Below are 17,498 nucleotides of genomic sequence, written 5' to 3'. Positions count from 1 at the left end.
TAGGCGCAGCAGCCCCGCGGTCGCCGGACCGGTTAAGGTGTTGGACCGGAAGCGGAAGTGTCCCTCGCTTCGCGGCGCCTTGCGGGCGGGGCTAGGCGCGTGTTGCTTGGGCCTTCGCTCCGGTCATGGCGCTCAGCGAGGCGGCCCGGCTCCGGGCCGAGATAGACCGGAGGGAGCAGGAGCTGCGCGCCCTGCAGGGGCAGCTGGCCGGCGTCCTGGTGAGAGAGGCCGCTGAGGAGCCGGCGGCGGGGCTGGAGCTGCCCCCCTTGGAGGCTCGGGCCTCCCTCAGCCCGGCGGAGATCCTGCGCTACAGCCGGCAGTTGGTGCTTCCCGAGCTGGGAGTGCGAGGGCAGCTGCGCCTGTCCCGCTGCGCCGTGCTGGTGGTTGGCTGCGGCGGGCTGGGCTGCCCCCTGGCCCAGTATTTGGCGGCCGCCGGCATCGGCCGCTTGGGGCTGCTGGATCACGACGTGGTGGAGATGAGCAACCTGCACCGGCAGGTCCTGCACGGGGAGGCTAGGGAAGGGCTGCCTAAGGCCCTGTCTGCAGCTGCCACCCTGCAGCAGCTGAACTCCACGGTGCAGTATGTGCCCTACCACCTGGCCCTGAGCCCCAGCACTGCCTTGGAGCTGGTCCGGCAGTACGACGTGGTGGCCGACTGTTCAGACAACGTCCCCACCAGGTACCTGGTCAGTGATGCTTGTGTCCTCGCTGGGAAGCCGCTTGTATCAGCCAGTGCTCTCCGGCTGGAGGGGCAGCTGGTTGTGTACAATTACCAAGGGGGACCCTGCTACCGCTGTCTCTTCCCAAAGCCTCCTCCACCAGAGACAGTGACCAATTGTGCAGATGGGGGAGTCTTGGGTGTTGTGCCAGGCATCATGGGGTGCATCCAGGCCTTGGAGGTGCTGAAGATAGCTTCAGGAATAGGTTCTACCTTCAACCAGTTCATGCTGATGTTTGATGCCCTTGAAGGGAGATTTCGCAACATCAAGTTAAGACCCAAGAAACCAGACTGTGCCATTTGTGGTGACAAGCCAACTATGACCAGCCTACAGGATTATGAAGCATTTTGTGGTTCATCAGCAACAGACAAGTGTAGGATTTTACATCTACTGCCAGGTGAAGAAAGGATATCTGTAGAGGAGTACAAAAAGTTACTAGATGAGCAAGTCCCTCATGTACTGGTAGATGTTCGTCCACAGGTAGAAGTGGACATCTGTTATCTTGTACACTCTGTCCATATTCCTTTAAGTAAACTAGAGGGAAAAAATGAAGAATGTTTGAAATTTTTAGAAAAGAGAATATGTGAAGAAAAGCAAAGAACTAATGGCAAAACAGCTTTCCCAGTGTATGTTGTTTGTAAACTAGGAAATGACTCCCAGAAAGCTGTGCGAGTTTTACAGGAGTTGCCTGACAAAGGACTTGGCTCGATATTGGCTAAGGATATCAGAGGGGGACTTATGGCTTGGGCTAGCAAAATCGATCCATCATTTCCCCAGTACTAACATTCTAAATATCAGAATAGAAATTATCATAAATTTCTACTGCTAAATGGTCTTGTGTCAGACCTACTATGGTGCATGTACACAATGGGGAGAAGATACCACAAAGTTATCTATTAAGTGCTTTCCATGTTCACTTCTAAAAAAATGTGTATGTTTGAAATTCATTAACATTGAAATTTGTTAACATTCTACATGTTTGTATAAAAAAAATAATACACTGGGGTTTTTTGTGTTTGAATTATGGATGTTTGGTGTATTGAATTGAACATGGATGTGAGAACTACTGAGTAGCAATTCTGGTCCTGACAGTGACTCACTTCCTTTGAAAATCTTTACCAATTTACCTATTGCTGGTCTAGCACCATTTCAGCTCCCTTGTTACTAACAATGGAGAGAGCTTTAAAGGTGCAGTGGTAAAAATTGCACTAGCACTTCCACCATTGATAACATCCAGGGTTGATGCATCAGTATTAGACCAGTGGGATGATACCAAGCTGAAAGGATTGCAAGCACTTCAGAGAACAGAACTAAAATTCAAAATGATCTCGATAAACTGGAGAACTGGTCTGAAACAAGATGAAATTCAATAAAGACAAGTTGAAAGTACTACACTTAAGAAGGAAAAATCAAATATATTTGTACAAAAGGGGAAATAACTGGCTAGGCAGCAGAAAAAGATCTGGGTTCATAGTGGATCACAAATTAAATGAGTCAACAGTGTGATGCTGTTTCAAAAAAAGCAATTGTCATTCTGGGATGTATCAAAAGGAATGTCCTATGTAAAACATGGGACATAACTGTTCTGCTGTGCTCTTTAGTGGTGAGGGCTCAGCTAGAGTATATTGTCCAGTTTGGGGTGCCAAACTTTTAAGAACAATGGACACATTGGAGAGAGTCCAGAGGAGCACAACAACAATAAGATTTTTAGAAACCATTACATATGAAGAAAGTTTGAAAGAACTGGGCATGGTTAGCCTAGAGCAGAGAAGGCTGAGGGGGAACATAAGTCTTCAAACGTGTAAAAGATAGTTGTGAAGAGGATGGTGATCAATTGATCTCAGTGTCAAGAAGTAATAGGCTTAGTTTGCAACAGGGAGGATTTATGTTGGATATTGAGAAAAACTTTCTATAAGGCTAGTTAAGCACTGGAGCAGGTTACCTAGGGAGACTGTGGAATCCATGTCCTTGGAGATTTTTAAGAACAAGGTTAGCCAAAACAGCTGTCGGGGATGGTCTAAGTATACTTAATCCTGCCTCAGTGTAGGGGGGATGTACTAGATGACGTCTTGATGTCCCTTCTAGCACTACATTTCTATGATTATATGAAAGCCACTTTAGACAAGTCTCTTAATTTTTTATTTTATTTTTACTTTTCATGTCTATAATATTGCTTCACAGCTGCTGCTCTTTCATCACACTTTTCATTCTCAGACAACACTAGAAAGTGTTGAGTGTTATGAAAGACAAATTATCATTGCACCAGGGCAAGGACAGTAGAGCTACCACACTCACAGTAACAAAACCACAGAGGATCACTTCCTTGTTCAGCAACTGTTCCTGGAATGCAGCCAAGTATAAAGCTAAACTCCAGTTCTCATGACATTTCTATAGTACCAACTATACAAGAACCTTTGTAGACTGCTCTAGAAGCAGCTTTAAAAAAATAAACAAATTTGCAATTAAATTGAATAATATAATTAAATAGTAGTAGTTTTGAAAATTTGTGTAAAAATATAAAATGGTTTTTACACTGATCTAAAAATATTAAGCACTATAAAAGTGCTACATGTTGGGGGTTTGGGTCAGTTTAGTTTATATGGAGTTCTTTACTGTATTCAGATTTCATTCATACATTTGATGATGGATGTTGTTGCCTCTATATGAATTTCCAGCTGGGGGTATACCTTGAAACTCCCTTGGGCAGCACTGGTCTTGTTTCTCTGGGCAGGGAAGACGAATGGAGAGTGACGAATGTTATGAAGGGTAAGCATTGAAAAGACCAAAAGCTCTAGTTCAGAAAGGGTGCCCAACAAAGAGCTTGGTAGAAGATGTAAGGAAAAGACCCTAGAGAAGGCTGGGCAGCACTTTCACAAATTGATAGTGTAGGGTATAGAGAAAAGACATAAAACACCTTTTCCTAGTCCTAGGACCTCATATTTATTAACACTGAAAATCTCAATAATCTGTTATCTGTAACTGTAGGTTGTATGTTCCCCGGAGTACCGAAAAACTTTAATTGCATGGACAGATATTTGCGTCTGAATAGCTATTCCTGTCTGACGGAGAAAGAAATAACCAACTCTAATAGGGAAGCAGGATGAACCTTCTTCACTTGCAAATAGAAATTATCTTTTAAAGATTTTAATTAAGGTATGGATTTCTTTTACATTCTGGGGAGAAAAAAGCCCTCCAGTGGTGACTAATCTTTGCACTGCACAAAGGGAAAGAAAAGGAGTATTACCAATATTCTAGTTGAAAAGGCATAATTTAATAGCACAAATTGTAGTATACCCATACCTATCTACTATAAGATGCCATAGGTCCTAGCACTACAAATCTATATACTCTGTTGTGAAGGAAACGGTTTAATGAATGTACAAAGATGGGGCTAAACCTTTTTCAATTTAAAGTACAATTAAAAACATCTAAGGCCAAGATTTTCAACAGGGATTAGTGATTTTTGGGTTCCCATCATGAGATATATTAATAGGGTTTAATTTTTCAGAGGCTGGATGGATTCCTGAAAATCAGGCCTCCCTGGGATGTCAATTGTTGGGAATCTGAAAACAGAAACCTAAAATCATTAGTCACTGTAATAGCAAGAAGGAAAACATAATCCAAACACAAATGTAGAAGACGTGAAGGATAGAGCTTCATCAGTACCCAAGGTCCCTCTGCATACCAAGCAATTGATTGTGTGTCTGGATGCCTACTTGATGTGAGCAAACAATTTCTCTTCAGTAATCCAAAGGCAATGAAAATCCACTACTCACAAGGTTCTCACTGCTGTTCTTTGGTGGAAAATTCCTCTCTGATCCTAAATCTGGTGGTATATTAATTCCAGTGCATGGGAATAGGGGTCACCATTGTAAAGCATTTTATTACATTTTTACTTCAATCTGCCATTGCTAGCAGAAATTATACATAAACTGAAAGAAATACAAGGCAAAATCAACCAAATAAAGCATACCCAATTTGATACAGCAGATCTCTGTAACCAGAGTCTTTGCATCAAATCAGCAAATAGGAAACAAAATGTAAACATTCATCATGTTTTATAGCAAACAATATTCTACTTGTGTGCCAAGGCCGGAAGGGCTCCACGTGAAAAAGCAAGGCTTCAGATGCGAAAGAGCCAACCAAAAAATATTGGAACTATTCAGAAACTTAATGCATCAAATCAGCATATGGGAAATATTGTAAGATATATCATGAAAAGTGGGAATCTTTGCTCCCAAAGACTCATTCAAGGGCCCCTGAATTCCCCTTGATTTTGTGCAGCTTTAACTGAAGAATCTTGAATCAAAAGAATCCTTTATTCCACAATACAAAAATTAAAAACAAATAAGTATGTAGATTAGCAAGCGATCTCTCTTTATAGGAAGGCTTCAAGCCTTCAAGATGTTGTAGCCTACTCCATGTAGCTTTTTCCCTTAATGGGGGGAACATACTCCATATCTTCTGAAAGGCCGATCAATCTAGCATATCAGCCGACTGACCTCCAGTTTTTCATGGGATTATCTGAATTCCGTATTCTGCTCTTGGATGATATTTCATCCTCTTAAGTGTGAGGTGCAACTCCAGCTTCAGTCAGGCAGCAGTGATTAAAGAAGCAACTGCTGAAGATGATGTGAAAACGTAGGCGCTTTTTAGACACACAAAAAAGATACAGTCCCTGCTCTGATGAGTGTACAATCCAAATTTTATACCAAGAACAGTATGAGCTTTTTTGAATGCATTTTATTGACTATTAGAATGCTGATATTTTCTAGACTGCCAATCAAGAGCTGATTTAACAAAACACTTAAAGACGTGCAACTTCAAGCCCTAGTAGTCCCAGCTGAATTCAATGAAACAACTCGTATGCTTAAAATTACAGCCATACTTAACTGGTTTTCTGAATTATGGCCTAAGTGAATACTTAGGATAACACAAATATATTTTCAGTCTCCAAAAAGTGAATGGTACTCTCTCAAGTTTCATGTGTCTGAATTTTACAATATTTTCCAGTAATCTGAGAAGAATTTGATATAAGCAGAGCCAGACCTTTGTTATAGGTAAAGAGCGAGGGAACTAAGCAATATTGCTAAGTAAACTAGACAAGGACTTATGGGACTATAACTTACAAAAAATAGAAGAAAATATACTGCAAAGGTCAAATTTTTCAACTGCAGTTACTTAAGGTGCTCTAGCAAATTCTCCATACAGGAACAGGATTTATGTGAATTATCCAGGCAATTGCATGTGGAAAAAGGTTATTATAACAGCATCCACTATGAAGTTTGACTGTTGCATCCACTTCACTATTATGTCGGAATATTCACCACATGAAAATCGATGAGCTTCCCAAATCACACATGGGCCTAGAAGCAAAATTCCTATCTTGCAAAGTCAAAACAAGTTTATTAGGTATTTTAGTGCCATGGCAAGTCAAAGGAATCTTTCTATTGTCTTCAGGTAAGATACTAATGCTATTGTGCCTTGATAGTGTAGGTTTAATCAATTAAGAATTTCCTTGGTTTGGGGGTTTATATGATAAAATTACAATAATGGGATAAATTCTGCCTTGGTTTATACCCATACAATACAATTTCATTGAATTTAATGATGTTATGCTGCATACAAGTCAGTGGAGAATTTGGCCTAGCGCTTGCGAAATGTGAATGCTAGAGTTTCAGAATCTCTCTGAGAGCTTTATTATTCCACTCATCAATGTAATTTCTGATCAAAGATGATTTTAAAAATAAATCTTGCACTGGATGCTTAAAATACATGCTTGCAATATTTTCATTCTCTCTTTTTATTTAGTATATCATTGTAAACTGCCCCCTTTAAAAGCACATCAGCAAAAATGGATGTTTGTTTTTGCTAGGTGGCACTATAGGTTAATAAACCATTCTTTTATAGAGATTACAATTTAGCAGAGCTCAACAAGGGATTAGAATTAATTTGGTTCCTTGTAAAAAATAGTTCTGGTCACATTTTTTTCAAAAATTTGTTGAGAGAACTTAAAATGCAATAAGAAAAGGAGTACTTGTGGCACCTTAGACACTAACAAATTTATTAGAGCATAAGCTTTCGTGAGCTACAGCTTACTTCATCGGATCCGATGAAAGCTTATGCTCTAATAAATTTGTTAGTCTCTAAGGTGCCACAAGTACTCCTTTTCTTTTTGCGAATACAGACTAACACAGCTGCTACTCTGAAACCTGTTAAAATGCAATGCTGCAATTTGACATTAAATGCAACAGTCCAAGAAAATACAATGAAAACCATCAATTTTAAAAAGCACTACATTTGTTTTAGATACCTAACCTGAAATTTTGTGTGGTAAACTTAATCTCTCAGGAAATTTTGTAGTCAAGTTAGAAAACCCTATAAAGGAGAGTTTATTGGAATTACTAGCACAATTTTACCTTTAGAAATTTAAGGCCTTAATTCTGCACAGCAACACTACCAGCAGATTTTTAACACATGAAAGGATTGTTTTCAGCTTTAATTGTGTTAGGTCAGCACTAACTTGTGCGTTAAAATAATCCAGAATTGGCATTGTAGTTTTTTAAAGCATTACGGGAACAGCCTTAAAAATTACAGTTTTCCTACTTGAGTGATAATCTGCTATTCATAAATGGAAAACATAAGGAAATATTTATCTAATGAGCTCCTGAGAGTTCAGGATTTTCAGCCGTGGTTAAGAGTTTTCGATCGATTTGGAAATGCAAAAAGATTTTCTTTTTGTGTTCCTCGCTTTTGTAAACCTGGAACTGAAATATTTATTGTAGCCCTCATGCTATATTTGTTTTTTAAATTAAAAAACCCTCAAAAATGGATATCACTGAACCTGCCCCACCAAACACAACAGAAGCAAAACACAAAACTAGCAACTGCCCAATGTATGTAAGTAACCCTACAAATCAGTATCACAGCCCAAAATTCATGAGCAATCCTACAGTAACAAGGTAGTTTTTAGAGTAGCAGCCGTGTTAGTCTTTATTCGCAAAAAGAAAAGCAGTACTTGTGGCACCTTAGAGACTAACAAATTTATTAGAGCATAAGCTTTCGTGAGCTACAGCTTACTTCATCGGATGCGTTTGGTGAAAAAAAAGGTAGTTTTTGATTCCCCCAACATTCACATGAAACCTGAAAATTTAATGACAATCCTTTGACAATATTTTTAAAATCTTTACATCCGTTCAGACAGTTAGGTTAATGGATGGCTACCTTTCCCAGCTTTGGATACACTATTAATGCTGTGATTAAACATTCACATTACACTGGAGGTAAAGCCTGACTCACTTCTTGTTTACCCAGGTATAAATCATAACTCCATTGCAGTTACATTGATGCAAAACAGTTGTAATTGGATTCCAGATGTCACTGACTACAGAAATGAAAAAGATGTCACCTATATATGCTACTTCCAACAATAGACTATCATGAAACTGCTTAAACTGCACATATGCTTAAATCTTGTCTTAGGTGACTCAGCTTTTTGTTCCTGAAACTGAATTATTCCATCACTAAAGATGATAGGCTCACTTATCACTCTGTATTTTACAAAAAGTTGAGTCATTACAAACTCAGCTAGAACTTCATTGGTGACATCTGGTTTATAAATGTCTCTGAGACTAACTGTTTCAATAGCTTTTAAACAGAACTGAGAAATCTGAGAGCATGTAGAGTAGCAGGGATGCAACAATTCTTCAGCTGGGTCCAGATAACCTGTGCAGACTGCTCTAGAGGTTAAAGAGGGGAAATTGGCATGGGCAAGTCATTTGACATATGCTTGATATAGTTTCTCCACTTGAAAAAATGTTATAATTGCCTGTCTCACAGACTGTAAAATGTTTCTAAGGACTTTGAACAACTGTGAGGAGATGTGTACTGTACCAGTAGGTCTGTGTAAAATATTATGGAACAGTGGTTGTCATTCCGTAGTTAAGCTTGAAACTAGCTTGCTGATTTCCAGAACTCCTCCTCCATGAGAAACAGATCCCTATGAAATTTAATATGCCTCGTCTTATGTCTGGGTGGAATTGTGACTGGGAGGGAAGGGAGGGGAACAAGCGACAGGAGCCCATGAACTCTATAGTAGTCTTGATCTACAACTACAACGTAGGTCTATCGTATATTGCTTTAGGGGGTGTGAAAAATTCACATCCCTGAGAGTCATAGTTAAAACAATCTGGATTAAGAAAAGGAGTACTTGTGGCACCTTAGAGACTAACATTGATTTGAGCATAAGCTTTCGTGAGCTACAGCTCACTTCATTGGATGCATTCAGTGGAAAATATAGTGGGGAGATTTAGATACACTCACAGAGAACATGAAACAATGGGTTTTATCATACACACTGTAAGGAGAGTGATCACTTAAGATGAGCTATTACCGGGGGGGTTAGGGGGAAGAAAACCTTTTGTGGTGATAATCAAGGTGGGCCATTTCCAGCAGTTGACAAGAACGTCTGAGGAACGGGGGGGGGGAAGGGGAAATAACATGGGGAAATAGTATTACTTTATGTAATGACCCATCCACTCCCAGTTTCTATTCAAGCCTAAGTTAATTGTAGCTCACGAAAGCTTATGCTCAAATAAATTTGTTAGTCTCTAAGGTGCTACAAGTACTCCTTTTCTTTTTGCGAATACAGACTAACATGGCTGCTACTCTGAAACCTGCCCTGGAATAGACACTGCTAGATCAACAGAAGAATTGTTATTCTGTAGTATATGGCTAGTGAATCTTGCCCATATGCTCAGGGTTTAGCTGATCGCCATATTTGCGGTCGGGAAGGAATTGTCCTCCAGGGCAGATTAGAAGAGGCCCTGGAGGTTTTTCGCCTTCCTCTGTAGCATGGGGCACGGGTCACTTGCTGGAGGATTCTCTGCTCCTTGAAGTCTTTCAACCACGATTTGAGGACTTCAATAGCTCAGACATAGGTGAGAGGTTTTTCGCAGGAGTAGGTGGATGAGATTCTGTGGCCTGCGTTGTGCAGGAGGTCGGACTAGATGATCATAATGGTCCCTTCTGACCTTAGTATCTATGAAACTATTCCTCCATTCCTACCACCTTCTGATGGGGTGGATTTACTACAGAAGTGGAAAAAACCCTGCTGTTGCTGTAGCAAGTGTCTATTCTATAGTGAAGTAGCTGCTATGTATCAGCTGTGCCAGTGGAACACTTGTAGTGTAGACACAGAGTAAAGATTCTGTTTCATACAAATGTCCTTCGTAAGTAAGAATGCAGTACTACATGATATCAAAAAGGAGTTAGTTCTAAATGGAAAGAGTTTCAGAGTGTTCTGTGAGGTGTCAATAAATCTTTACAAAGAAAAGGAGTACTTGTGGTACGGCTGCTACGCTGAAATAAATCTTTAGACGATTAAATTAAAATTCATATTGATAACAGATGGCTATTCATTTATAAAAGCATAGTTATTACAAAGCTATGATTATTCTAATTCAGCTTTAACAGCATTTATAGCTAGCATATCATATATGCATTTATAGCTAACATGGGTCCTGATAATAGTCTTATAATGCCCAGGTCTGCAAGACCATTGAAGTCAATAAGGTTTCTGGGAGTGCTTGACTTGCAGGCACTGCCCACTGAAGTCAATGGAAATATTCTCGTTGATTTGAAGGAGCATCGGCTCAGACCTATAATGAGGTTAGCAGTTGCCTGATGCTGCAGTAGGTATACACTCAGGCCACGAATTCCTTTCCACTGTAGACTATGAAGGTAATAAGAAAAGGAGTACTTGTGGCACCTTAGAGACTAACAAATTTATTAGAGCATAAGCTTTCGTGAGCTACAGCTCACTTCATCGGATGCATTTGGTGGAAAAAACAGAGGAGAGATTTATATACACACACACAGAGAACATGAAACAATGGGTTTATCATACACACTGTAAGGAGAGTGATCACTTAAGATAAGCCATCACCAACAGCAGGGGGGGGAAGGAGGAAAACCTTTCATGGTGACAAGCAGGTAGGCTAATTCCAGCAGTTAACAAGAATATCAGAGGAACAGTGGGGGGTGGGGTGGGAGGGAGAAATACCATGGGGAAATACTGTCACGGCTAACCTGGTGGCAGAACTTTGTGACTTTGTCCTGACCCATAACTATTTCACATTTGGTGACAATGTATACCTTCAAATCAGCGGCACTGCGATGGGTACCCGCATGGCCCCACAGTATGCCAACATTTTTATGGCTGACTTAGAACAACGCTTCCTCAGCTCTCGTCTCCTAATGCCCCTACTCTACTTGCGCTACATTGATGACATCTTCATCATCTGGACCCATGGAAAAGAAGCTCTTGAGGAATTCCACCATGATTTCAACAATTTCCATCCCACCATCAACCTTAGCCTGGACCAGTCCACACAAGAGATCCACTTCCTGGACACTACGGTGCTAATAAGTGATGGTCACATAAACACCACCCTATATCGGAAACCTACTGGCCGCTATTCCTACCTACATGCCTCTAGCTTTCATCCAGATCATACCACTCGATCCATTGTCTACAGCCAAGCGCTACGATATAACCGCATTTGCTCCAACCCCTCAGACAGAGACAAACACCTACAAGATCTCTATCATGCATTCTTACAACTACAATACCCACCTGCTGAAGTGAAGAAACAGATTGACAGAGCCAGAAGAGTACCCAGAAGTGACCTACTACAGGACAGGCCCAACAAAGAAAACAACAGAACGCCACTAGCCATCACCTTCAGCCCCCAACTAAAACCTCTCCAACGCATCATCAAGGATCTACAACCTATCCTGAAGGACGAGCCATCGCTCTCTCAGATTTTGGGAGACAGACCAGTCCTTGCTTACAGACAGCCCCCCAATCTGAAGCAAATACTCACCAGCAACCACACACCACACAACAGAACCACTAACCCAGGAACCTATCCTTGCAACAAAGCCCGTTGCCAACTCTGTCCACATATCTATTCGGGGGATACCATCATAGGGCCTAATCACATCAGCCACACTATCAGAGGCTCGTTCACCTGCGCATCTACCAATGTGATATATGCCATCATGTGCCAGCAATGCCCCTCTGCCATGTACATTGGCCAAACTGGACAGTCTCTACGTAAAAGAATGAATGGGCACAAATCAGACGTCAAGAATTATAACATTCAAAAACCAGTTGGAGAACACTTCAATCTCTCTGGTCACTCGATCACAGACCTAAGAGTGGCTATACTTCAACAAAAAAGCTTCAAAAACAGACTCCAACGAGAGACTGCTGAATTGGAATTAATTTGCAAACTGGATACAATTAACTTAGGCTTGAATAGAGACTGGGAATGGATGAGTCATTACACAAAGTAAAACTATTTCCCCATGGTATTTCTCCCCCCCACCCCACCCCCCACTGTTCCTCTGATATTCTTGTTAACTGCTGAAATTAGCCTACCTTGCTTGTCACCATGGAAGGTTTTCCTCCTTTCCCCCCCCTGCTGTGGGTGATGGCTTATCTTAAGTGATCACTCTCCTTACAGTGTGTATGATAAACCCATTGTTTCATGTTCTCTGTGTGTGTGTATATAAATCTCTCCTCTGTTTTTTCCACCAAATGCATCCGATGAAGTGAGCTGTAGCTCACGAAAGCTTATGCTCTAATAAATTTGTTAGTCTCTAAGGTGCCACAAGTACTCCTTTTCTTTTTTCTGATATTCTTGTTAACTGCTGGAATTAGCCTACCTGCTTGTCACCATGAAAGGTTTTCCTCCTTCCCCCCCCTGCTGTTGGTGATGGCTTATCTTAAGTGATCACTCTCCTTACAGTTTTCAGAGTAGCAGCCGTGTTAGTCTGTATTCGCAAAAAGAAAAGAAAAGAAGTGAGCTGTAGCTCACGAAAGCTTATGCTCTAATAAATTTGTTAGTCTCTAAGGTGCCACAAGTACTGTAAGGAGAGTGATCACTTAAGATAAGCCATCACCAACAGCGGGGGGGAAGGAGGAAAATAGTGATCACTCTCCTTACAGTGTGTATGATAAACCCATTGTTTCATGTTCTCTGTGTGTGTGTATATAAATCTCTCCTCTGTTTTTTCCACCAAATGCATCCGATGAAGTGAGCTGTAGCTCACGAAAGCTTATGCTCTAATAAATTTGTTAGTCTCTAAGGTGCCACAAGTACTCCTTTTCTTTCTCCTTACAGTGTGTATGATAAACCCATTGTTTCATGTTCTCTGTGTGTGTGTATATAAATCTCTCCTCTGTTTTTTCCACCAAATGCATCCGATGAAGTGAGCTGTAGCTCACGAAAGCTTATGCTCTAATAAATTTGTTAGTCTCTAAGGTGCCACAAGTACTCCTTTTCTTTTTGCGAATACAGACTAACACGGCTGCTACTCTGAAACCTATGAAGGTAATGTTTGTGTATGCTAATTGAAGTGTGTTGAAATGCAAGTAGAGCAGGACTTTAGGCCTAAAGTTTAGGCTGCATATTAGCTAAAGTTAAGCTGTTAGCATAAGTGAATAAGAATTATTAATAGAATTGACTCAAGGCATATCCTGGGGTCATGGAGTAAACATGCTTTTGTTTTAAATGTTTTTAACCAGTGTTATTGGGGAATTTTTGGAATATTGGTAACTGAAGGAGTTGCATTGATGCAAATGATAATTAGAATGATGTTTGATATTAATAGCCAGTAAGGAAGTAGAAGATATTTGGATTTTGGAGTATGGAAGAGTAAATATGGTAATGGAAGAATAAATATGATTCAAAGGGGGATTTATTGTTAATTAGCTTATTATAATTTACTATAAATAGGATTGCTCCCAAATTGTGAGGCACTCCATACACCATCATGCACAGCTTAAAGGAAGGACCCTACACCCATTTTTTCATCTAGGAACTGACTACCCCTTGGTGTAATTTCATTTTAGAAATATGAGTATAAATGTAGCATTAAATTGTTATGCTGTAATTCTTTTATGCATGCTTGCTTTAGTTTTATCATATAATAAAATTCTGAATTTCATCACTCATTGTGGTACTCAAGGTTCTTTGACCAAATTAAATAAATTACCTGTAACCGAATCAAGGACCGAACCTTGGGCTTATATTATTTTTTAATTTTGCATCAAAACATATTAATGGCAATATCTAAATCAAAGATTACACCCTGTGAAACTGAAAGCATCTGTCTTTTGCTCCTCTGTGATCACTTAATGCTAATGAAATGTGGCAGCTGTTTGCTGTGGGAGAAGACAAATGGTTTAACCTAAGCAGGTCACATTTATCTAAGATCATCTGAGAAATGTTCCCTCTGAATGAGAAGAGACTAATAGGGGGATAATCCAGTACCATCATCCTTTTATTCACAAATCCTAGTCAGTAAATTGTAGGACAGAAAATTTAGCTGTCAAAATTGTATTATATGCAGCGTTGTTGTAGCCTTGCTAGTTCCAGGATATTAGAGAGGTGAGGTGGGTGAGGTAATATCTTTATTCTGGGACCAACTTCGGTTGATGAGAGAGACAAGCTTTCAAACTTACATAGAGCTCTTCACATCGAGTAAATATACAGAGTGTCACAGCTAAATACAAGGTGAAACAGATTGTTTAGCATATGTAGTTAACACATATTTCCAGGGCCCATTCAAGATGAAGTGGCTCATTCACATCCCTCCAGTCATGGGGGAAAGAAGGAGGAAGGCAGCTAGGGGCATTGTTAGTGGGTTATAGATTGTTGTAATAAGCCATAAATCCAGTGTCTCTAGTCAGTCCATGATTTTTAGTGTCTAGCAAAATTATGAATTTAAGCTCCCAGGTTCATCTTTTCAAAAAGAAAAGGAGTACTTGTGGCACCTTAGAGACTAACAAATTTATTAGAGCATAAGCTTTCGTGAGCTACAGATGCATCCGATGAAGGGAGCTGTAGCTCACGAAAGCTTATGCTCTAATAAATTTGTTAGTCTCTAAGGTGCCACAAGTACTCCTTTTCTTTTTGCGAATACAGACTAACACGGCTGCTACTCTGAAGGTTCATCTTTTGAAAGTGCTGTGCAGATATCCTTTGAGGATAAGGATTGATAGGTCAGATACAGAGTGATGGCTTTGTGAAAAGCAAAAATGGAGAATGCAGATTCATCCTCTCTGTTCCACGGCTGTGTGAGCTTTCAAGCAAAATTGAGTTTGCAGGACACAATCCCGCAATCATAACTCCCCCCTGCACAATGGGAGTTTTGCCTATATAAGGCCGGTTAGATATATTTTGTGTGTAGTAACTATGACAAACTCAGCAGAGGCATGAACAGGGCTAATCTCCAATGGTTAATGAGGCCTTTAGAGGAAGGGAAGCCACGCAAAAGCCTTGAAGCTGTGGACAGAGATAAATAGCAAGGCCGGATTTAGGGCCTTTCTTGTGTTGGCCAGGCTCATCCCCTTAGCTTCTTTTCTCACCTTTCGGTGGGATGATGTGTCAGCATAAGTTTCCTCCCACATTTCCCACCAGGTGCGGATGATCCATCTAGTTGAGCAGTCCTGGGATGACCATCAGAGCAAAGTACTGCCCAATATGAGTAAGGGTTGTAGAATTTGGAACATATTTATCGGGTGCTAATGCAAACCACAGAAAAGTTATATATACTCTGTGGTTTGTGGTAGAAACCTTCCGTGTTTTTCATAAGCACTAGTTAAATATATCAGGCCACACTGTTTACCTCAGGCTATAGCTTTGAAAACTTTGTGGTGGGAAATAAATATCATAGTATCATAAAAATGGGCAAGAAATGACCTCCATAAGTCATCAAGTCCAGCCCCCTGCACTGAGGCATGGCCAATAAATTTAGACCATCCCTGACAGGTGTTTGTCCAACCTGTTCTTAAAAACCTCCAATTATGGGGATTCCATAACCTCCCTTGGAAGCCTATTAAAGAGTTTATCTACCCTTATAATTAGGAACTTTTCCTACTATGTAACCTAAATCTCCCTTGCTGCAAATTAAACTCTTACTTCTTGTCCTACTATCTGAGGACATGGAGAACAATTGATCACTATCCTTTTTATAACAGCCCTTAAAATATTTGTAGACTATTATCAGTTCCCCCTTCAGTCTTCTTTTCTCAAGTCTAAACATGCCCAGATTTGTTAACCGTTTCTCATAGATCAAGTTTCCTAAACCTTTTATCATTTTTGTTGCTCTCCTCTGGGCTCTTTCCAACTTGTCCACATCTTTCCTAAAGTATGGGAAGGGATTTCCATAGCTTCCAGCTATAAGTAAAGCAGAGTTGCATAAAGGAAGGATAGTTTTGTGGTTAAGGAAATAGACTGAGACAAAGAGATCTGGGTTCTCTTGAGCTGTGGCACAGACTTCCCAGGTGACCTGGGGCAGTTCACTTATCTCCTCTATCTATTATGTTGTAAAGAGACATTCATCAGTGCCTGTGTGGTGGTCAGATACTATGGTGATGGGACCCCAGAGAAGCCTGATTATAAGTGTTGTTCTGGAACAGCTCTTAGAACTTGAACAGGTAATATGACTCACATACTGCATGCTGGGGTCAGATGATGGGATATTGCTGTGACTCTGTTGGAAACAGAGATAAGTTGTTGGTGACTTCTAGTGCAGCTGTATTATATCCTTTTATTATACAGTCAGTAAATCTAGTTGCACATTTGTGTGCTCTTCTTGTCTGTACAGCAACAGAAGAGAGTGCCTTACATTCCAGTCCTGAAATCAGGAAGAAGAATGAATTTTGTTTGCATCATTTTCAAGATCCTTTATCATCCGGTGGATTAATTTTCTTTACAGTGTTTTTCATGTGATTTGGTTCAGCTGATTGTTAAAACCCATTGAAATTTATCCATGTCATGGTGCTGCTCTGACCTCTTGGTTCTCTCTATTTTTATTGTAAAGCATTTGCAATTCTAATTTTCATTCTCATGCCAAAGATTGCAGTGAAGAACAGAAAAATAACTCAGTGTCAAAATCTATATCTGTTCTATGAATTTAATAAGAAAGGGAAAATGGTGTAAATTTAGCCTATTCCCTTTTTAGTGTTTTAGATTATAAGTATTTGCATTTCTCTAAATGCTGGCTATTTCAATATAAGGTTTCAAGCCAACAGTGAGGCTATTTTTATGTCTTAACAAGCTTGCTTAAAACTAAAGTACCTAATTAAGACTAGACACAAGCCATAGCTAAATCTATAGAATCACAAAAGCAAGAGATGGAAAGGACATATCAGATCATCCAAGCCTTGCCCTGGGGCCCCAGATTGTTCCATACAGAGAATTCTCCAGTCCTCTATCCTCTGTCCAGTCCAATTTTAAATATCTCAGTCATATCTCTCAAAGTGAGACTACTGCACACTCCTTTCTTCTCCTACTCTTCCTTCTCCTTCCCCACCCTGCATCTCTGGGTTTGGGTCATTATGCAAGCATCTACCATCTTCGTCTGTCTGAGGCAGTACTAACGTCTATCTGCTTACCATCTTTTTTGATGCAATACATCCATCGCTTCCTATGCTTTCTTCGGGGTCCCTTTCCTACTACCCTCTCCTGCCATCTTACCTTCACCAGATCCTCTTCATTCATCCTCTGTAGGTGTCCAAACTAGCGAAGTTGGATTTTTTCAGCCACATTACAAATTGTGACGTCCATCCTAATGCTTTCATTTCACAATCTTACAGATTAATCCAAGTCATGGAATATTTTTCCCTCTTCCCTTTCACAAAATACAGACTCTGTAAGTGCTGGAAAGGAAAGCTACACTTGAAATTACCCACTTTCTCTTGGT

General features: G+C 40.3%; 1 protein-coding gene across 1 annotated transcript; it reads left to right on the top strand.

Moving 5' to 3' along the window:
* The first annotated feature begins 125 nt into the window (after nt 1–125).
* Nucleotides 126–1,740, top strand: MOCS3 (molybdenum cofactor synthesis 3). The gene has a single exon (XM_038369673.2). It carries the CDS (start codon nt 126–128, stop codon nt 1,500–1,502), a length of 1,377 nt encoding a protein of 458 aa, XP_038225601.1. The 3' UTR covers nt 1,503–1,740.
* The last annotated feature ends 15,758 nt before the right edge of the window (nt 1,741–17,498 follow it).

The sequence above is a fragment of the Dermochelys coriacea genome, chromosome 13 (assembly GCF_009764565.3).
Source record: "Dermochelys coriacea isolate rDerCor1 chromosome 13, rDerCor1.pri.v4, whole genome shotgun sequence".
NCBI classification, from domain to species: domain Eukaryota; kingdom Metazoa; phylum Chordata; order Testudines; family Dermochelyidae; genus Dermochelys; species Dermochelys coriacea.
This window is presented reverse-complemented; position numbering and strand designations above follow the sequence as displayed.